This window comes from Pithys albifrons, chromosome 4, assembly GCF_047495875.1.
Source record: "Pithys albifrons albifrons isolate INPA30051 chromosome 4, PitAlb_v1, whole genome shotgun sequence".
In the NCBI taxonomy this organism is placed as follows: domain Eukaryota; kingdom Metazoa; phylum Chordata; class Aves; order Passeriformes; family Thamnophilidae; genus Pithys; species Pithys albifrons.
The window spans coordinates 19,478,657-19,501,079 of record NC_092461.1 but is presented as its reverse complement, the minus strand read 5'-3'; the positions used below and the strand labels follow the sequence as shown (position 1 = coordinate 19,501,079).

Sequence of the window (22,423 nt, the reverse complement as noted above, 5' to 3'; positions counted from 1 at the left end):
ATCAGTATTTTGTGATTTAGCACAAATCCTGAAGTATTTGAAACTGTCCTGTGAGATTTAAGTGTAGGCTGGTGTTAAGAAATACATAGAAATCACTGTAAAATTCAATGAAATGTTAGGTTTTTGTGACCCATTTCCATTCCTCATTATGTATGTATGTATTTATTTCTCTTTCATCAGTATCAAAGGTTCATTTTACTCCAGCCCAAATGTTTAGTTCATTGGACAGCAAAGGAGGTAGAAGGACATCATTGTGTGTTTGTGCCACAATTATTTTTGCTTGTAACAGTTCTCAGATTTTATGTAAACCACTGAGCTCCTTATAACTTCTTTAAAGACCAGCCTCAGAACTGTTGTGTTTTCAGTAAATGTGAGCCCTTTAATCCTGAGGATGATAGAAGGCAGGAGACAGCAGGTGGTGTAACTCCCCCAAGTGTTACATTTAGCAACGTTTCAAATATACAAAGTTTTGATGTAATTTATTTCTAGATTGCTAGTAGCTACCAGAGTAGGAGGAACAATTCTGCAAGGGCACTAATTTTCTGCCTCACATCCCTATTTGCTATTTGTAGTGACCCATCACTTTATTTCTTATCTGCACGATCACTTATTCTGCATTCTCCTCAAACCACAGTTACTAATAGAACACTGAGAACGTTGCACTTGCTTTTCTTTGCTTCTCTCCACCTTGTCTGTGCTATCCTACACATCCAGACTCAACAGTGAAAGCTGAATCTGGTGCTTTTCATTGCCTAAGATTTTGGAGTATCAAGATGAAGCCAAATTAAATTCGAAATTTGTTCTAGAAACATAATAAAATTTCCCATCTTAAGTTATTTGTTTTCTGATGGAGGTAGTTGACATCCATCAGCTGTAGTGAACCATGTGCTAAAGGTGGTGCCTCCTTTATAAGATCAGCATATTTGAGGTATTTGGCATCCAGAGAAAATCAAGGGTTTTGTTAAACTGATATTTGATGGGTAGCTTCCAGCCATATCTTTTCAGTCTAACTCATCTACGATGATTCCATAATAACCAATGTAAGTGAGCGATGCTGCATGGGTGTGAGTAGATCATGGTTTCATCTTTCCCCACTTTCTGTCCTCTGCCCTAGGAAAGCTTTTTGGTGGGGGCAGTTTTTGTTGCTGCTGTTGTGTTTTAAACCACTGGTACATTAAAAAATCTTTGGTTGTAGATGATTTAAATCTAGAATCAGTACCACTGTAATTACTATTGTATGCACTGACAGTTTGAACAAAACAATTTAGCATGCCACCATGAAAGCCAGGCATTTCTTGTGCTTGCTGTCACATGTGTAGTGAATTGAGTGCTGTTTCCAGTAGAGAAACTCATTGTTTGGCACAGGATGATGTAGAGAGAATTAAATTCTGTCTGCATATATACCTATTAATTTGCTCCCTTGGCTATAACACAATTACTGTGCTTAGCTTATCTGAAGATGTGGGAGTAGAAGGTCCTTATTTATAATATTGTTCTCTGAGGAAGAAAGCAGTCATTCTTGCTCAGCAATGTTATCTCACAAAGCCTTTTTATTATCAGGTTGAAAGATTGTGGAATAAAGCAGTGATGGAGATGCAAACTCAAAGCAGAAAGTACAGTCACTACACACTGGTTTGATTTTGAGGAACCTTCATGAGCTTTTTCAGTCAACACATTCTTCTCAAGAATTAATAATTCATAGTTTTCTGGATTTCTTCTTGTACAATAGTGCTGTCTTAGAACACAGCAGCAAGAAATGTAGCTTGCCAAAGCTATCCTTTTGGAAGCAGTCTTTAAACCACTCCTCCTTTGGTTTCCTGGCTAGCTTCTCACCTATAATTTATACAGATTGTCAATGCATTCCTTGCTGCAGCTCCTGTAAGTGAAAGTCATCTTGATGTCACTGAAAATGTATGGGCTGTTTCTTCTGCAGCTGTTTTGTACCCATGTTCTCAGCATTTCTAGAAAGAAACACCTTGAACCTTTTTTCTTTCTAAAATCTCGTGGCTGATTAGTGTCTTCTGCTTTCGGCAGACAGAAGAATCCAGGCCAGTTTTCTGGAACACCAAGATCTTCCTTTTTTCCCAACCCACACTCCAGTAGAGCTGTAATGCTTTGTGCTAATCCTTGAGCCCTAGAAAGATGCTGCTTTATTATTGGGTGTTACTAATACTGCATGCAACTGCTTTCAAGCCAGGTAGTTGAAAATCATTGTGTTGATGCATATGTAAAACACAAAATTTATTATTAGCATATTTTTTTCAAATCTAACAGTTCAAGATAGAGAAGATTCCTATCACTGTGCTGACTTGTGCATTTCACTTATTCCATTTATGTCCTCTATATGTGCATGTAGAACTTGGCAAATATCCTAGCCCCAAACCCCTGAAGCCGTGCTGGATAGCAGCACTGAAGTCAGTGGTAAATTAATGTTCTTTTCGTGCAACATGATCAGAAGAATTCTACACACTCAATAGCAGCTTGTAGGTTTTAACTTCATGCTCCTGTTAACCAGCAAATAATAATTCTTAGGCTTCTGACTGTAAATTCTGTGGGCTGTAGAATAATCTTGCTCACTTGAACTTGAGGTTTGGATTTATCTGTAAGTATTCATTGTCTTCTGGTGTCTGGATAGCTAACATCCAGTTAGGTAATAACTGAAAGAGCAAGAGATTTACAGAAACTACTCTTAAAAATAGCAAAAGTAATAAAGACTGGGATGCCTAATGTAGGTTTTAATGATCTTCAATTATAAAATGCTAAACAGAAATACCAGAATTGCATCTTCCAATTTAATGAATAAAGATTTAGCATTTAAATATATATTTTCTAATTTAAGGACTCATAATTGTATTATATGTTTTGAGGTTTAGAGTAAATTTATTTTCTACATCTGATCTAGCACACAAGTTTCAGTAGGTGGAGGGTGCTGAAAAATACTGAATTTCATTAGAGCTCCAGTAAAAATAAAGCTACTAGTGAAAAATGTACATGCACAGACACTGTTGTGAAGGTCAGCAGGCAGGCTCTCAGTGCTGCTGTTGGAGGAGGGGATACTGTGCATTATGACAGTGCTGTGAGGTTCAGAGTTTCCTTGAAATAATTTCCACAGGACACATGTTCTACACATCCCTCAAAATGTTTAATGGCAAAAAAGCTTTCTCTTAATGCCACTGCATACAGACTTGTTGAAGCACATTCCTCACTTTTGCATATGCATGTGTGACTACCAATGCTTTTTCTTCCAGCTTTGGGGTACCTAGCATGCTTTTATGTGATGTCACACAGCTTTTGCCATATTGCACAATACACTTTCTCCTACAAACTTCCATTGTTCTGGAAACATAGTGAAATACTCCCCCCACAACTGCAGATTTCTGCCCCTACATGAATGAACTTGAGGAGGGTTTTTTTGCTGGTTTTATTTGCCGTTATCTTCTTGATAATGTAGTTGTGAGCAACTCACTTTCCCTGAGCAGTGGCAAAAGCATGGGTTTGTAGTTTATTATTTTCAGCTGTGAAAAGGTGGACAGGTGTGTCCTCTCTGCACCATTACCAGGTACTTGTCCTCTCAGCAAAGGCTCCTCTTGCTGTATTATTGCACTACCAAACATCTGCTAGAGCTGGCTGGAAGTCACTGAGGGATATATTTGGGCTGCTAAGCCATTCAGCTTTTGGTGCCTGGCTACCTTGCTGATGCCTGAAAAGTCTGTAAAAAAGACTCCCAAGTCAAATTTTGGTAGGAGATAAGATAACAGGGTAGTGACTTTAACGAGTGCCCAGGCTCACCCAGGAATATATCAACGCATGCGTGGGCAGGCTTTAATTTCCATGGCTTTTATAATATGATCCATCCAGTCATTACTTTACATATTTCAAGTTCAACCTTTTTCCCACCCCCTCAGGATTTGAGTCTGGGGTCGGTGAGACCTCCTCATCAGTCCTTGTCTTCCAGCTTCTGGAGTTCTTTCAGTGTTCTGACTTCTGGGTTACTCTGCCCTGTGTTTATGTCTTCTTTTGATATTCTTCAGCCTTCTACCTTGAAAAAGACTAAACGCGAAAGGAATTTGAGCTTACTGTTCTGGGACAAGGGGAGTGATGGAAAGACATTAAACTCAAGCTGCTAGAATTATTAACACCCTAGATCTACTTTGCTACAGCTAGTGTTCCTAAAATCTATAAAATGTGAAAATCAAATCAAAAATCCTTCCTGCATCATTGCATTTCCAGGGTGTCAGTATAGAAATTGCCTTGCCCTTTAAAAAAAATTAGAAAAATTTTAAATGCATGGTGACTTGAACAATCACACTTTAAGATAGTATCTTAAGTTTGGGTGCTAGTCTTTGTATTGTATTATAAGTCATGGCTAAATCATTTACTGTAAGTGTATCTTGGATTTAGTGCTGTTTATTGTCATGTTTCCCCTCACCCCTGCATGGGGGAAATGTTGCCCTTTTGCGTGCTGATTCCGCTGCAGAATGACAGCAAAGTGGCACACCCAGCCCTAGTACTTGAGCCCTCTGCCTCATAGAAGGGTAGAAACATATACCCAGAGGGTATTAGGTAGTTCTTCATAAACACCTATCCTAGTCTGCCACAGACCATGTCCATCGCACCAGAAATATTAAAACATGTCCTGGCAGGCGGGTTTTGCTGTGCCAGCCAGTCAATCCAGCTCTTGCCCAAACTGCAGCTGCATGTTCACACCTGCTGGTTTTGTTTCCCTGGATGGAAGTCACAGACATGAAGTGCTGAGCGTACTTTATTTTGATTTTTCTTTCAAACTTCACATTTACAAGAGATCTGGAAACATGAACTTATGGACAGACCAGTCTTAATGGTTTACTGTTCAAGTAGGGATAGCAAATTAACGAAAAAGTTTTTAACTAGCCCTGCTAGCTGTGTATAATGGATTTGTGTTCAGTTTGCCGCCGTGTCAAGCCCTTTTCTGCAGCAAGAGTTTCAATTGCTTCAGGTCTTGTTTACTCAAGGAATTTGAAGCAGCTCACCAGTGAAATGGGACTGATGTTGTTTTGCAATTTGGACATCAAATCTGCTAAAACCCATGTACTTCCTTGCCTTCCTGAGACATTGTAAGCAGAAACAACTTACTAAAAGATTTTAGGTTCTTTTTTTAGCCCGTACAAATGGAAGTAGAGCCTGAAGCTTTCCATAGAACGTTTGGTACAAATTTAAAGCAGTATCAAGTTCGTGAGAGCAGATTTAGTGTCAATAAGGGAGAAGATTGGAGCGTCTGTCATACAAGAAACCAAGTTGGTGGAAATACATCCAAGCGACTTGCATTCTGACATGCAAGAAGCACATGGCAGAAAAGAGAATTGAAGTGATTTATTACTTGGTGTAATTCTATTTTTTTCAACTCTGAAAACAGAAATAACTGGTTTAGAAAATATAGTAGAGAAACTGATGAAGAGTAACTGTGTTTAGATATTTTATTAATGCCTACTGAATAGTCAAAAATCTCATTAATTAAAATCTTTATCAGAAATATCTGAAATACTCTACTTTGAAAACAATGGTTCTTCCCTGTGATCCCCTCCCTTCCAAAATAACACATGTATTAAAAATTGGACAAAAGTTGAAAGAACAAAAGAATTTTTTTACATACTTAGGCATTTATTTGTAAATATCAGTAGTAAATTACTTTAACAACATTTAACTTACTTACTGTGTTTGCCTCATGACCTGATCTTCCAAAGTTGCTTCATGCACAACTGGAGAGAAACATAGACCTACAAAATAGAAAACCCCACAAGTACTCTTAGAGCTTCTGTTTAAACCACAATAATGATTTTAAGGATCCTTTTAATGAAATACAGGTGGCTTGAATAGATGAAACAGGCTTTAAAAAGCTAAGATGTTTTGGATTGAAATGATTGCTAACCTCTGATACCTGTCATCAGTAGATCAGAGAAAGAGGTGCATTAGTGGGGTTATTGCAAGCTTTTGGGAACAAAATAGTTCATAATGGGAGAGAAAAGTTCAGGAAAGCCATTGTAAATGTCTTTCCTTTTTCTTTTTAGTGTTGTTTACTTGTTCTATGGTCTGCTTTCTCTCTGGACTTTTCTTCTCTTGTTATTCATGATTTCTGCCCCGACAGCCTCTTTTTTACGTGCTTTTTATTATAAAATAAAGCCTGCTATTTGAGCAATTTGGAAGCTGGTAAATAATGTAAAAATGTGGAGTGCCAAATTTGCTGCCTGAAATTGGTTGATTGATAAGAGACTTTTACACTGTGAATTTTTCTTGTAATTGCTTTGTGCTCTCTATTGTTATCACTTTGCTAAGGCAGATTTTTCTCTTCATAATATTTTAATACTGAAGCTTGAGGGTAAGCACTTGTTTTTAATGACAGAACTTGTATCTGTGTGCATTGTTGGAAAATTTACATTCTGATTCTTGTTGGTTGTAGAAGGGGTGTGGTGGTTTGCTTAGTAGAATTTTCGTTGGAGATAATCCCACAGGGCATATGGAAGGCAAGTAAATCAGAATATCTGCTGCTGATGTGTAGTGCTCCTTTCCAACTTTACCTTTCTTACACTCCCATCCCCATTGCTGAACACTGCATTTGAAGTATCTAATTCAAACCAAATGAGAGAAAACCACAGAAATCACCATAGAGCATATGAACAATTTATCTGACACAGACAATTACTCTCATTAGCCATGTAAACTCTAGTTTCAATTATTAGTTGACACTGAGCAGTTTCAACTACCGTTTAGCAAATCAGGCTTGTGAATGCTTATCTTTGAGCTGCAACTTCATGCTCGTTTTTAGAATCCATGTCTCTAAAATGGATGTTTCAACCTACTTAATGAAAATGTGAGAATGAGTTGACAGGTGTAATATGAAACTGTCTAGCTGATAAAATTCATTAGAGTGTATACATATTGGATGTCTCACAGCATTTCTTGGCTTATTTTGAGAACTGTTCTTTAAAAATCTCTAAGAAATAGCTACATGCTCTTCAGGTAAGGCTTTTTTGGGTTGATGTGGATGTCCTTCACAGCCCTTTCTTCAAGTTGGAGAAGAGTAATTTGGAAAGCAAAAGACAAATATGAATAACTAAAAGAAATAGAGTTGGAAGAGCTTATTCAACATGTCCAAGATCACTTTTGTGCAGATAGACATGCACTTATTTTTTAAATGAACAAGGTCAATAGTCTCAGCTCACCTGTAACAGAAATTTGGAGTCTTCTATCTGCATTGCTTTTATTTATTTTGCCCTAAATATAGCTAACACCCAATCTCAGGTCAATAATGCACTTCGAATCAAACAGTTCTCATTTTCTTTCTTGCTCGCAGGTTAACAGTGAATGGCTCTATGCTGCAGTTGCAAAAGCTGTATATACTTTAGCCTGCCTTAAGTTCTCTACTGCTTGGATTAGACTAATAGTGCTTAGCCTTGCTCCAATAAAACTAGGTTTTATACCTCTTTATGTAGATCTGTCTGACAAAAGAAAACGACCTGAGACAGTTGTAACAGAGCTAACAGTAGATAAATCCTTACCTAATGACCTTCAACGGTACTTTCTTTCTCAGATTCACTTTTCATCTTCAAAATAAGTACATGAAGTCTTGACTTTACAGCAGTTTCATGCTTTTGGATGTCCATTTGTCTCTGCTAAATAATTAACTTCAAATTCCACATTTTTGTGGCTCAACACTCAGAGCATTAGATTTAGAAAGATAAGTTGCATGTGTGGAATCTGAAGTTGAAGCTGAGACTGTTGTAATGACTTACAGGCAAGGGGTGCCTGAAAAGAGGAATGTGCATCTGACACACAATTTTTATAGTTCAGCTGTTAGGTACAGTAAATATTTGAGCCTAAAGACTTTACCCAACTGTTTTTAAATGTGTTTCTAAAGGCATGTTTTTCTTTTAGACCATCAGAATTTTTCATTCCTGGATTCCTTTAAAATTAAAACCTGATATCCTTTAATTTAGATTTCCTTTAGAATCTTTGTGAATGGTTGAAACTAAGAAGCTATCTATAAGCCTCAAGCCATTTAATTTTTTTATTATTTTCAAAACTGTTCTGCTTTATTCCTTCTGTGTCTGTATAGAGTATCACCTGGAGTATTGGAGCACAATTGCTCAAAATTGTTCTGAAGTACTTGATTGCTTCTCATCAAAAGTTCTCCAAACCTTCATTCTTTCAGCCAAGGTTTGAAACTGGAGGATACAGTAGACTTTAGGCATCTCTTGGAAGTGTGTAGCTTTATTATATTGGCTAAATTTTCAATCGGATAAAAATGCTGTATCAGATAATAAACCACAAGGAGAACAAATATAACCTCAATAAGGCATCTTTCACTTGAGCTGCTGCTCATATCTGCCATCCCAGAATGCTTTAAATTAAATCAATTTCCCATAGAGATTGTCTAATTAAATCAAGTATTTATATAGTAGTTTATTTTATACATTAATCTTCATCACCCTGGACCTTTTATGATTGAGTGGAGATAAATATAAACTAAGTAAGTAGTAATACTTCTGCTAATTAAGCTTAATCATAGAATCATCAAGGTTGGAAGAGATGTTCAAGATCATCCAGTCTAACCGTCCAGCCAGCACTGTCGCTGTAATGCCTAAACCACTAAACCATATCGTCCAACACCAGATCCAGACACCTCTTAAACACCTTCAGGGATGGTGACTCAACCACCTTCCTGAAGGCTTGTAAGTCCCTGTTTTCTTTTCTTCAACTTTCCCAAACATTGAGCAACTCTTGGCCAACAATGCCACAATCCTCAATAATAAAGCTAAGGACAAGTTTGTGATAAAAATGACCTTTTCTTTGAGATCAATAATTCATGTTCTTTCTCAAACTATTACAGAATGGGGGGAAAACTTCTTTCTGAGGGGATGTGCATTTTGATATACTAGGTAAAATCAACCTGAATTTAATGAAATTGAAAGGTTTTAGAAAAATCATACTTTAAATGTGCTCATCAGAGATTTCTTAAAACACTGCTAACTTCTATGAAGAGCTTCTGTGCCAGAACGTTTTCCAGCTTGGGCTAAAGAAGACTTCTGCAATTGCAACTGTGTACAGTTGTTCTCTAGGCAGACTGTGGGCCATTTCCTCTCTATGATGTTAGAGCAGAGAACTTCTTCCATGGGTGGGTTGTCCATGGCTCCTGTGAGTCTAAGCAATGGAAAGTTGGAAGCTGATGGGTTTGAATGCAAAATTTGGACAAATTCACATGGAACTTGGCACGAGAGACTTTGCAGATAAGAAAGGATCCATGAGGAGATATTACAGTACAGAATGGATGAAGAGATCAGCTGGCTGAGAAAGAAGTGACCAGTCAGAAAAGTGTAACATCATGTAGGATTGAAGTGGGAGAAACTGAAATTCATTTGGACTTAGAGAATGGAAGCAAAAACTGGTATGAGGTGATAGAGACATCTGATGAAGACATTATAAAGGCAGAGAATAGGGACAGGCCAAGTATGGGACTGGGGAGAAGCAGGTGTAACTGATACAAAACTATAGACAGAATTATAAGTGCAAACCAGGATTGGAGAGGGAGAAATTTAGATACGGAAACAGAAGAGATGGAAATAAAAAGAGGCAGGCAAAAACCAGTTGTGAATGCAGGCATAGTAGGAGTCTGAGAGGCATTAAACATTCTTGCTGTACAAAGGTGTGTTCTAGCAACAGTGTTTGAGGAATGGAGATGGAGACAAGGAGTCAAGAGTGCAGTGAATGAGATTTGAGATGCAATTTTAGACTGGAAGGAGATGGACAGAGAAATTGCATATTGAAGGAATGGAAAGAGAAGTTTGTGACTTTGCATTTCTGATAATCACTCTTCAGATGGGAAATGTCCTGATAAAATGCTTTATTCCTATTTACTACTGCTCCACTCAGAAATCTGTGATTTGAAGATCTGCAGTGTATTCCAGTCTGTACCACAGCATAGCAGTTGATGGTAGACACTTCATCAAGCTTTCCTCAGATGTTTCACACTTCTGAGTTCATTGCTTCCTGTTACTTCATTTGCTGACAAGCTCAGGAGTCTCTAATACTTCAACTTATTTTACAATATTGGGTTTGAAGTGTTAAGTTCTTGGTAATTTTAAGTACTAAAAAAATGGAGTACCCAGAATTAGAGGATGCATTTCATTTTGATCTGTCAGCTAAGAGAATGCTTCTGAAGCATAAATACTGTTTTGTAATGGTGACCATGCCATTAGAAAAACATGAATCTACACAAAGAGTATTGGGTGCAGTATGTAATGTGGGGTGCAATGTGTAGCACAAAGGAATAAACAAAGCAGTTGCAAGGTAGGTTTGCTCATTGCTTCAATGCTATTTATTTAGTTCTAAATGTGACAAGACTAGAAAATAGTCAGATGCTAACATTCTGAAAAGTTGAAGTTTTCTTCCAATAATCTGTTTTCTAGGAAATAGGCAATGTGCAGTGGAAGGTTAGACAAGTCAGTCCTTTCCTAAGCTGTCCTAGGTTTTTCAACGTTGTGTGTGAAGCATATAGGTGTGTTCAAACTCAGTTCAGTGTCTTAAATGAAAGGTATTTCAGGGCTTTGTTTATCCTTAACACTGGGAAATAGATTGAGCTTTTAATCATACTGCTGAAGAATGTGAGCTGTGCCAAACTTTTTAGGGCAGAACAAAATTTCACCCTGCTCATCTGTTTTCCAGGGTGATAGATTTTTCTGGCTCCTTTAAGTCTAGATGTCAGTCTTCCTTGCAGAAAAATACCCAGACTGGGTGAGCCATTTGATTTTGGCAATGTGGAGTCTATAAACAATTACTGTGATTCTGAACTTCAAAATCTAGATATGAGGCTATCATATGACATTTGCTGTCTTCTGAACCTTTGAAAATTTGTAGTGATCTCTCCACTGTTGCACACAGCATGTGAGAACCCTTTCCTCTGTGATGCAGCTCTGACATCTGCACCTGAAACTAGAAGGCTGGAACAGATTTACAAAGTCAAAGATCACAGTTGTAAATAGGGTGTACATGCAAGCCATGGATGCTGATATACACACATGCCCTCAACACGTTAAAGCCCCTTTAAGTCTTTTGAGGTTTGCTTTTCTGTGTTGAAAATATTGATTTTCACATTAACTTTCTCTGTGTAGCTAACAGGACTGCAGACTACATATTAGTCTTTTCTGCAAACCTTTTATTCTCACTTTGCTATACATTTCCTACCACACAGTATTTTGTTGCATGCCATAGCCTCTGTGATCAGATGAGGGTTCAAAGTAATACCAACATTGTAAAGGGAAAGCATATCCATGAAGTTTCAAGTTGCTTTATCTCTACCACCTTCCTATGGTAATTGCAAAACTTTATATTAAGATCTGTTTTAGTTAGAAGGCAAAATACTCTCTTCAGTACATGGCCAGTTTAGCCTGCCCACCTTTTTATTATCTGTAGTGTCTAACCAAAATTATTTATCTTTTTTTTCCTGGTGCTTATTTGATAGAGAATTACGATTAATCTCGATGCTGAATCCATATGTTGTTAGCATTGCTTTCACAAAATACCCATATTCTACACTGTCAGGTAATGAAAACTGTAGTAATCAGTAGGATTCTAGTGAGCGAAATAAGTTCTTCTAATTATCTCATAAACCTGTTTTTATGACTGCAAGTACAAAACATTATTGCTTGAAAGTAGCGTTATCTTAAGCCACTGGTGAAATCAAAGAAACTTGAATTCCATATATCAGGTTGCTCATATATCCCAAGAGTAACATTCTCCATAGGTAGGAAAGAATGCAAATTATTCTCAGTGTAACAAAAGAAAGCAGCATACTTCTGCCTGTCCTTGACTGTTTGAAGTAAATAGCTTGAATCTTGCCTCATTTACACAGGGGTAATTGGAAGTATGTCTTAAAAATCAGCATAATGAAAATGAAATGGAAATTCTCCATGAGGATTTCCACAGTTAAAAGTGTCTAAAATATGGTTAAATTGTTACTTGATTGTATAGTGTACAGCATTTCTAATGGAGCAAGGATATCAGAAATAATGCCAAGGTATCCCCATTCCTGTGCCTCTGCTTTAATTGTCACATTTTCAACACACACACTGAGGAAGAAGGTTGTAGGTACATGTGCATGCTATTATGATAAAACAATAAAGCCCATATATATAAGGAGTATTGTTGGTAATGAGTAGTTGATACTTGTACTCCAACAGTCCAGAACTACTTAGGTAATTCCAGAACTATCGTAGCAGCCTTAAAATTATACAAGCAAACCCTTTCAGAAGTGTTGAGTGATTTTAAATAGAAACAAACTGTGATAAGCAGCCATATTGGAAGTACCTCAAAACTGCTGAAAACACTTGAAAATCAACCAATTTTTGCACTTGCATAGTGGGCTTAAAAACTGGACATTCCCAGTGATTTCTAGAATGGTTTCAGGAGTGTCATGGGAAATGAAGTGCTCTGGATAAGGTGAATAATTTTTCTTCTTGGGGGGAGGATTGCTATGAACATCTAACCTGCAGTTAGATCTCACATATGCTTTGGATTACCAAAATTGGATTAAAATTGCATTCTGTGCCTTAAACTGCATCAATAATATGATCAGCTACAAAACCTTATCTATTTTTTTATATACTGTAGTTTTACAGTAAAAGCTTAAAACAAACTTTTTCAGGGTTCTCTGTTTCTGAGAAAGCACAAGAAACACGTTTTGACTCCCAAAAGGGTTCCTTACACCAGAGCTTTTGGCGAGAGGAAGATGACTGTGTTATATGGGAGACTGAATTTATGAGAACATTTTCCCTAGTGAGAAAAAGGAACCTACTGTCAGTAATACTGATCAGGCTGATAGTCACTAGGCAACAAGGGCCAGGCAAAATTTATATGGAAAATGCTGGGTGTCAGAAAAGTGATGTTGTTATGGAAATGATTCATTATCAGCTAAAGGGAATCTTAAGGGAGTCAAGCAACTGACAGTCTAATATGAGGCATATTTCAGGTTTTGGAGTAAAGTCTTTGGAGAATGTAGCTGCTAAGTCTGTCATTAGTGATTGTGCATATTTGACTAGCATCAGCTTTGAGCTTATGAAGGGATACTGCTTTGTTGTTTCACATTCTTCAATGACACAGAGTAAACTTGGACAGGATTCAGCCATTTACAAGAATTAACTGCCAGAGAGATTTTATAGTTAATATATTTTATGAATTTTAGGCCTTTTGAGTGTATTAATTGACTAAAATTCTGTATATTGCTAAACTGGTTGTTTTACTAAGCAATGGAACCTGTGTTTTCCTCTGACATGAAAATCCCTAAAATAATAGTCAGGAGTGTATCTCTGCAACCTGGGCTAAAATGCATAGTGAAAAGGGCAAGAAGTAGCCTGTTACAAGCTTTTTACATGATGGTAAAAGACGATGCATCTTGCACAGACTCACCTCACTAAGGCCTCTGAATGCTTCTGTAATATTAGATATGAAACAGTAAAGTATTTGTGACCTTTGGCATTACTGTAAGGATACAGTATCAGGATACAGACCTTCATTTCCTCAGCTGTGTCCTTTTGTACTGGAGAGAATGTTTTGGGCAAGTGCGAGCAAGTGATGGTTTTCCCAGGATCAAGGGACTCGCAGTGGTAAGACTTCTTTGGTCATCTGTATCATAAAAGGAATGCTGCTTTACCCTGTGTGCTGTTACCAGGGGTTTACAGTTCCACCGACTGGGTATCTGTAGTATTTTCACTGTGTTCAGTGTCTCGTAAGACTCTGAACTGTACGTAATACTTGATTTTGAAATATAAATGATACCAAAGAATGGATGATCCTAATTCAGGGATACTTTTTTCCTCTCTTTCTCTCTGAAGATTTAGAGGTTTTTTTAGCTCTGCGTTGCCTTCTTGTTAAGAACTTAAGGTATCTTGTGGCTCTCTTACTGCCCTTGGTAAGAAGGTCATGCTGCTGCTAGTAATTGCAAATTTTTTAGTGTGTGTTGGACCTTGTCCAATAAACTTTATCATCCTTCAGGACTGTAACTTTTACTACACTGTTGAGTTCTACTACCACAAGGTCTTTTCGTTGTCCTTCCTTACTAGTCCATGCTACTAACAGTATAGTAACAGTTTTAAATTATGTTCAGACCTTGTAAATAAACAGCATGACTGTCATCTTTTGTAGATATTTGCATAGTGTTTTTATACTTGCTGAAACTTTGAAGTGTTTTGGCACTGTTGGGGGATGATGTAGATTTTATTCCCCCCACTATTACTTAGAAGTGTTTATAATCATGAGAGTGTGGTTATCCATGGGTTTATTATCCAAGCTGTAGGTTAACTATTCATTGTTATTTCCAGCCATTCCCAGGCTGCAGCAAAGCCCTCAGCCACACTAGAACACATCTGCGTTAATGTGTTGTGAATTGTGGTATTTTTCCATGAACACCACTTTGCCTGCTAATGCTTAGTTTCTTCTGTTTTCCAAAGTTTCCAAGTATTTGAAGTTTAAATATTTCTGTGAATTATACCTTAATCTTCCTATGTTGTGGAATAGCTGTTTACATTTTATACAAACTGGTATTCTTCTCCATTATATCTCATGTTCTTGATAGGTGAGCACTAACTACATTCCAGTGCACTGATTTACAATGTTAAATGCTTTATCTTGCATAATGTTGTTTTCAAAAGAAAAGTGCCTCATGATCATTAAATGTATTGAGTACAAGTCATATTCCAACACAGTGTGAAATCCTAAACTCCCAAGTCAAAAAGTTCCTCAAAACTCAGGGTTAAATCCATAAATGCACTGACGAAATATGTTTTTTTATTATAAAAGTTAATACAAACTTGTTCAGCTTGGTGGGGCTTATCAACAAGCCTGGTTGGGGGGTAGTTGGTTGTTTTTTATTGTTTCATCAGTATGAGATGAAAGTAACTTCTATGACATGAGTTAAGTTTATACTCCCGTAGTCTGAGAGTGATAATAGAGTATGTGTATCAACTATCCATAATAAAGTTTTAAGAATAATTCCATTTTACTAGTTACATGGAAAAAAGTCTGCAGTTGCATTAACTGGGATTGTCTTCCTTGTTTAGCATTTATGTACTTAGAATTCAAAGCAAAATAATCCCATGGCTATGCTTTTGTAGTCAGTTGCTGAGAATATGCTAGAGCTGATGCCTCTGTCTCCAAAATACCCAGTTCTCAGGCTTCTCACCTGTTAAAGGCTGTTTATCTGACTTGCAGAAGGAATAATTAATTTGTAAAACCTCAAGTGTAGTAAGGAGTAGGGATGGTATTAGGAAAAGACCCTCATATTGAATTCTTCTGTGTTACAGGAGTACAAACGCAAGTTGGCCAGAGTGTCCCAGGTACGGAAAGAACTCAGGTCAAGGATCCAGAACCTGCCTGATCTCTCTCGGCTCCCCAACGTTACAGGCAGCCATGTACACCTACCGTTTGCAGGAGACATCTACAGTGATGAGTGATTACTAGAACACCCTTCCATAACCTCTGCTTTTCTGTGAAATGAGGAGTAGGCCAGACCGATTAGTACTCTTGTAGTATTATTTTTGTATATTGTTGGAGAGTGTCAGTAAAAATACTTCAATAATTTATAAAAAATGGTTTAAAAAGTTGATTTGTCTACTATTTTATTGGCGAGTGGACATAAGGGTACATTTATAAAAGTGGCATGTGTGTCTGTTACACTGAAGAATAAATAATTATCTTATCTTTTGTAAAGATTTTAGTTGGGTGCCCTGTAAAAAACATGCTAAGATTTTTCTTATGTACCTTATATTTAATGTAGATCAGCATATAATCAAAACATAATTCTAACTTGAGACATTTCCGTTGCTAATGAGGGAGTGAAATGTGGAAATCACAGGCTTATGTTTGCAAGAAGGTCAATGCAATTTAATGCAAAGTTAAAAGTGATCTTACTGTCCATTACATTTAAATTACCTACTCCCAAAACAAGTAGGTTTATTGAGGTAAATGATAATCAATTTTCTGTTGGAAAACATAAATCATATAACACTGAGCAGATCTTTAAATGACTCAAAATGCAATATTTTTGTATCATTTAAAAGTCACTGTGTAGAAACTATATAATTGACCAGTTTAATTATGTTTCAAAAATGTAACTTTTTACAGATGCTTAGTTTCTAAATTGAGGGACCATTCATTTGTACTCTAATCTCTTTCTGGAACATCTATCTCCATCTAAAAAGGTTAATCCCAGAAATGTGAAGCAATTTTACAGCTTTAATTAAATTCAAAGGTCATTCTCTAAACTGTCTCAATAGCTAAATGCCCATTATTAAAGTGTGGCGACACTGTACCATCCCTACATGAAACACGATGATGATACAGCCATGCTGTACATCCTCTTGCACCAAGAAACCCTGGAGACCAGCATGGGCCACCAGCTCCCCACCTTGACCTGCCCCAGCAAGTGTTTCTAGAGCTTGATCATCTCTTTCTCAAACAATAGGAGGAGACAGTTCAGACCTGTGTGTAAGTCAAACAGTGGAAAATTGTTGCCAAAGTTAAAGGACTCCTCTGCATGGCACAAATGTGGTATGTCTATGAACAGCTGAATTTGGGGTGAATCCCTGTTACTGGACTACGCATGAGCTTTTAAGTTCCCTTAAAAACTGAAAGATACAGACAGACATCCAGCAGATTGCCAGAAAGTTTAGGCTTTTCAGTCAATCAGAATAAGGCATGTAATTGTTGAGGAGTGATTTTAAAAATGCCTTCCTGTACCTTTGGCATTTAGGTGACCTTAAAAATCGGGGCTGCAAGTGTTTCAGTTGAATATATCATAGGAGTATTTAATGATTGCATTTTGTTCATGGTTTTGCACTTGTCAGATGTTTTGCATCAGTTAACTTCACAGTTTACAGTTTCAATACTTCTCACATGAAAGCAAATTTTTTTACAAAAAACTATTTTTTCTTTTCAAAAACAACAGATCAAAATAGTTCTGGAGTGAAATTATTAAAGATAGTGATCTGCCACTTGTTATTGAATTCTGCAAGGCTAATATCTAGAGTACTTGTTAGATGTGAATGGAGAACATTTGGACATAAGCATCTCAGTCCAGTTATCTTTTCTCATGGAAACTGCTGTGAATTAGACCTCAGTTAAGTAGGAAAAAAGCTTCAAAAGATAAAAATACAAGCTGTTGGCATAGAATTCCATACCATGCAATGTAGAATACTGATTTCCTCAAATATTCTGACAGATAGGAGTACTAAGAAAAGCTTATCAGAGCAAACTCGCTGTTCAAAGATTTATTCTGAGTGCCAATTTTCCAGTCCATAATAAAAAAGACCTAACTAAAATGATTTCAGAGGAGTGTTTCTTTAGTTTAAACCTAATATGCAAAATTAAATAACATGTATTGGCATGTTTTCAGTGTAGATTCTTGATAAGAATATATTCTGATACGATTTTAATGTTTTAAATATTTCCGTTCTAGTATGTTAAACTCAGCTCGTAAGTCCTTATGCACATGTATGTGCATTACAGCTGCAGTTAAAGCTCAGTCTTGCTAAAGAATAGCACCAAATTTGTAGTAAACATTAAATTAGCTTGTAAGAATTATAAAACAAATCATAAAGCACGGATAAATAGTGAGTTCACAGTTGAATCCCATCCATGGAAAACTTAATTTGTACCCAGAGGTGATTATAAGTGCAGTGACATGGCTTGTTAGACTGCATTGAAGGATCTGTCTTGGATACTCAAAATCATAAGGAACTGTTTAAACAGTCTTTTGCTGCCTTAATTGAAAATAATTATATTGATAAAGTTGTATGACTAATTTTCTTGATCTCTCGAGGGTTTTAAAAAAGACATAACACTTACTTCACTAGATTTGTTTTTCCTGTTAATAACTCTTTCTGGTAACATTGCTTGTCTACTGATCATGTAGAATTGAGTAAAAAATGAGGAAAAAACCTCAACTTCTTCTTGATGTATATAAGTTTTAATTTTAAGAGAGTGTTATTTTCTGGATATATTTTTCTTCATTTTACTGTGAAATTGTTTCCTTCAAGGAGTTTTCATAGCTGGGGTTTTGGAAATGATCCCTCAATATTTGCTTGGGAAAGAGGACTTGTTGAAGGCAAAGGTCACGCTTACAACAAGTGTTGTATTTAAGTGGCTGGATGGTACATTGGGTTTTTTTATTTATATGGGAAAGGCATCAGGTATCAAGTAGTTAGAAGATTTATATTGTGACTATAATAGTATAGCAGGAGATAACATGGTACGATACAAATGCAGCCCTGTAATGTCAAAAAATACCTCCAAATTCTCAGGTTCCAGAGCTTAATGTACATACTTCTGACATCTCAGGAAGAAAAGAGGCTGGGTGGGGAAGGGTAGGGTGCCTAGGAGCTGAAAAGGAGTATAAAGCAAACCAGATGTCAACTCTAGACCACACAGAAATAACTGTGAAACTGGGCAGGACAATGTTTTAGCTGCAAGTGGATTGCACAATAGAACTGCTTTGGGGTGTTGCCACCTGGGAAAGAAAATGTGTGGGGACACCCCATCTGCCTCTTCTAACGTGGTCTGACTCAACGCAGACCAGAATGCCCACCCCAAAAAAGGCACAGTTATAAAATATCTGAACATTTTTCATCTAATAATAAAAGTTTAATAATTATATTATTTGCCTCACTATATTGCACTTTTATTGAGCATTCTCCGATAAAAGCAAAGAGATTCCTGCAGCACTTTGCCATATGAGAATGCTTATCTTGGAGGTCACTGGGACTGTTTGTATATTCTAGTGTTTGCAGGCTCAAGCTGTGTTTTTTGCAGAATGTTTTGAAAGATACCAGGAATATTACCCCAATTCTGTGGTTTTAAAAATATATGTGAAGTCTTTAGTTACAAAAATTACCATTCTTAGAAATTGTGTTTCATTACTTCTTTTGGAAATTAAACTACAGCCTGCAGTAATATTAGCTTGTCTGATTCACTCTGTTAATGTTTGTATTAGTATATTAAAACACCTCTGTTAATCCCTAGCAACACAACCCAAACTACATGCTTATCATGTATTTTATCTCAGTAGTCTTCTGAGTGTCAAACTGAGAGCTTTCATTATGACAAAACTACATTCCTGTTTACCTGAAGTCTAAAAAGACAGTGTGTTAAGACTTCCACGGACTAATGCTGCTCTCACAAGTCAGTGGTGATGCAGTCTGGTACTTCAATGATGACCCAAAATACATACATAGGATGCCAGCTGTGCAGACGACCATGAAAAACATGGAAATCATACACAGGCTTGACTGGCCCTCTACAGAAGAGCTGGTTGTCAGCCCTTTGAAATGTAAGCAAATATATCTGGGGGTGTGGTTTTTTCAGTGGGAAAATCAGTGAAAACCAGCACATCTAAAATTGATGGCTACTTCTATAATATTTAGGGCCAGTTCTACTCATTCCTCATGCATCCAATCACAGTGACTGTTCCTGTGAGTAAAGAAAGCAGACCCAAATGTAGTGTCTGAAGTGGAATTTTTTTTTAATGAATGACCAGTTTTGTCTTGGCTACTATTTCAGTGTGTCATTTATCTTGATTAAGTAGTAAATCTCTCCCATCGTGTTATTTAGGAATCTTAATTCTGAATTCATATTTACAATATTTAAATTATCCTACTAAGCATGATGTTTTTGTGGGAATTTGCAGAAGTTCAATAGCACTCGTTACTTGTTTGCAACAGAAATAGATTCATTTGTTAAAAGCTAACAAGAAAAGTTTGAAATGTAAAGATGTTTCATTATTGTGCTTTTTTGACAGAACCTGTAATCCTTGTGTAATTTATGTCCTCAGAATAACACACCTGTATGTACACTCTTTCATATTTAATAAAACATTGTTGTAAAAACATCCTTGAAATTACTGTTTATTGCTTGCCTACTCAGTCTTGTGGTGGGAAACATCTTTCATGTAAATGCTCCCTATACTTAGGAGTCAAACAAGATCTCGTAATGATAATGCTGGGGAAACAGTTTATACTAATTTCAAGGTTTATTACTCTCTGTATTTGTATTTTGGGTGACAATTTTCAGTGAGGAAGCAGTGCATTAAAGGGTCTGAGGTCCTAGCTTTAGAACTCTAAATTCTTAAAAGAAATACTGTTCATATACCATCTAGTTTGGCCAAAATTTGCCTTTCTTTGGAGGTGGGGATGGGTATGAGGGAACCAGTTGAAATATGTTAGCTTGACATTGCCAGTACTCAAAGAATGGGAAAGTGGCTCAAACTGATGTTTCAAAATAAAACATGCTTTAGTTAAGCTAGTAACAGTAAAACACAGTAACATTTCCGATATGGTATGACGCTACTACTGCCAGTGATACACCTACCATTGCATAAGTAGAATTTGTATGAGCTGGAAAATAATTCCCAGTCTGTAAGTAAATATATGCAGGGCTGTACACTTAACAGAGTCTTGCTTTAAAAAGTGTGGGTGAAATTCTGCCCTCACTGAAATCAGTGAGGGTGTTTTCTTTCTGGAGTTGTTCTTCTAGCTCTTCAAACACAATCCAGTAACAAGGCCTGGCAGAGGTTTGGTGAGGAGGCTCAGCAATGGTCCATTGCAGCCAACAGATGATCTTCAGTATTTCATTAAGTACAGGAATGTAATGTATTCTGAAAGGAAGGGAGCATGAGATGCATCCATGTGTGTAATGTATGTATGGCCAGGCTTTGCGAATGAAGATTTGGGAAGGGCTTTCCCCGCCTAGGTGTGCCCTTCCAGCCTGCTCAGTGGATTTCTTAGGTGAGGCACAGCGTGCGCAGAACTGACCACACCATTTAAGTCCGTTTGCCACGGCCGAGCGAGCTTGGACAGTGACAGTGAAGTCCTCGGGACTGTCACAGCACCCGGTACTAACCAGGGCTGACCCTGCTGAGGATCCGAGATCTGACGGGATCGGATGGCAGGGAGGCTTTGAACTGCCAGGGGGACTGTTGGAGGACAGCAGAGAGATGAGGAGTTTATCAAGTGGCAACGCTACTATAAAAGATGGGTTGACGAGAACACAGAGGTTCAAGACCCTACATTTCTTAATGGAGAAACTTCGCAGCAGTTGAACAAGAACTATGATGGTGTCAGGAGCTACATTGATGTTTCCCCAGTTTGAATGATTCTATACCCAATATGTCTACCCTATTCATTTTCCCTTAGTCATCCCTATCCAAGTTTCTTCTTCCCACAAACCCTTAGGGCAGTTTCCCGCCAACTTGCTCCTGATTGGCCCCCGTTTGCTGCACTGCACCACTTTCCCTATTTGGTCATGTTTGAATCCCGTCCTCCCATTGGTTCACTCTCTGCTCCTCCTTCACCCCTCCTCCTAATTTAGGTACCACCCAATGAGGTGCATTGCCCCTCCCCATCTCCTCACATTTCTCTGCCCAAGTTCTAGAAAGTCCCATGCCACCCTTTATAAGCCGGTGCGTTCCAATAAACTTACTTCTCTGCGTTGACTCCTGACCTGTGTGGACCTTCTTCCTTCGAGGGGCTGCCACCGGGCCAGGAGTGGGAGGAGCCATCCCAAGCTTCTAAGGGGCTTGATTCTCGGGAGCTTATATCCCTGCTTTTTGAGCCCTGCTCCTAGAGACTGGATCCTCTACCCACTGTATCAATGGACTTTGACAATCCGCTGATAGGGGACGGTCCCCACTGAGACTCGAACTCAGGTCATTGGGATTCAGAGTCCAGAGTGCTCTCCTTTATGCCATGGGATTGCCCCTATGTGTGTAATACATGCATACATATATACATTTGATGTGTATGTATACACCTATATGTTATTTTTAGAATTATGTATATACATATATATGTGTCTGTATGTTTTTCAATACATTTCACTGATTCTGTGAAAGTGCAGTAAGAGAAGACTGTATTAAAGTCTTAGAATAACATAAAAGCACTAGAGATCATTTCTACCCAGCATTTTGAAGCACACTTGTAAAACAAGGAAAGGCACATACCAAATGACCTTTTTTCCCCAGAATAAAGTCTCACAGCTCACAATAATGATTCCTTTTAACAACACATCTGGACGTATCTGCTAACTCTGGTAATTCCAAAGAAAAAAAGATGTTTGGAGCATGACCAGACTCTTGTCTCTGTTAACAAATAGCATGCTGGAATAGTTTTAGAGTGCACTTGGAGTGCAGAATACCTGTAGCTCAGTGCCTGCCCCCCACAATACACTTTTTGGAGACATGTAATTCAGATGTGCATTCCTGTGATCCTGTGGATAGATTGCCCATTAACTTTTGCATCACACTGGTTGTGCCCCTCCATCATATCTTTTATCCTTTATCTGTAGTTTTATCCAAAAGGAATGCACTCTTGAGACCACGTTGTGTTGCCTAAGAACACAGTAAACAGGG

At 37.6% G+C, this 22,423-nt stretch overlaps 1 protein-coding gene across 1 annotated transcript in view; it reads left to right on the top strand.

The window, feature by feature from the left end:
- RPRD1A (regulation of nuclear pre-mRNA domain containing 1A) overlaps positions 1–19,904 on the top strand; it is a 43,569-nt gene extending 23,665 nt beyond the window's left edge. The window contains exon 7 of the mRNA XM_071553598.1: positions 15,327–19,904. Coding sequence (XP_071409699.1) covers positions 15,327–15,476 — 150 coding nt within the window. The 3' untranslated portion in view covers positions 15,477–19,904. The remainder of the gene's footprint in view (positions 1–15,326) is intronic.
- Positions 19,905–22,423: the final 2,519 nt, after the last annotated feature.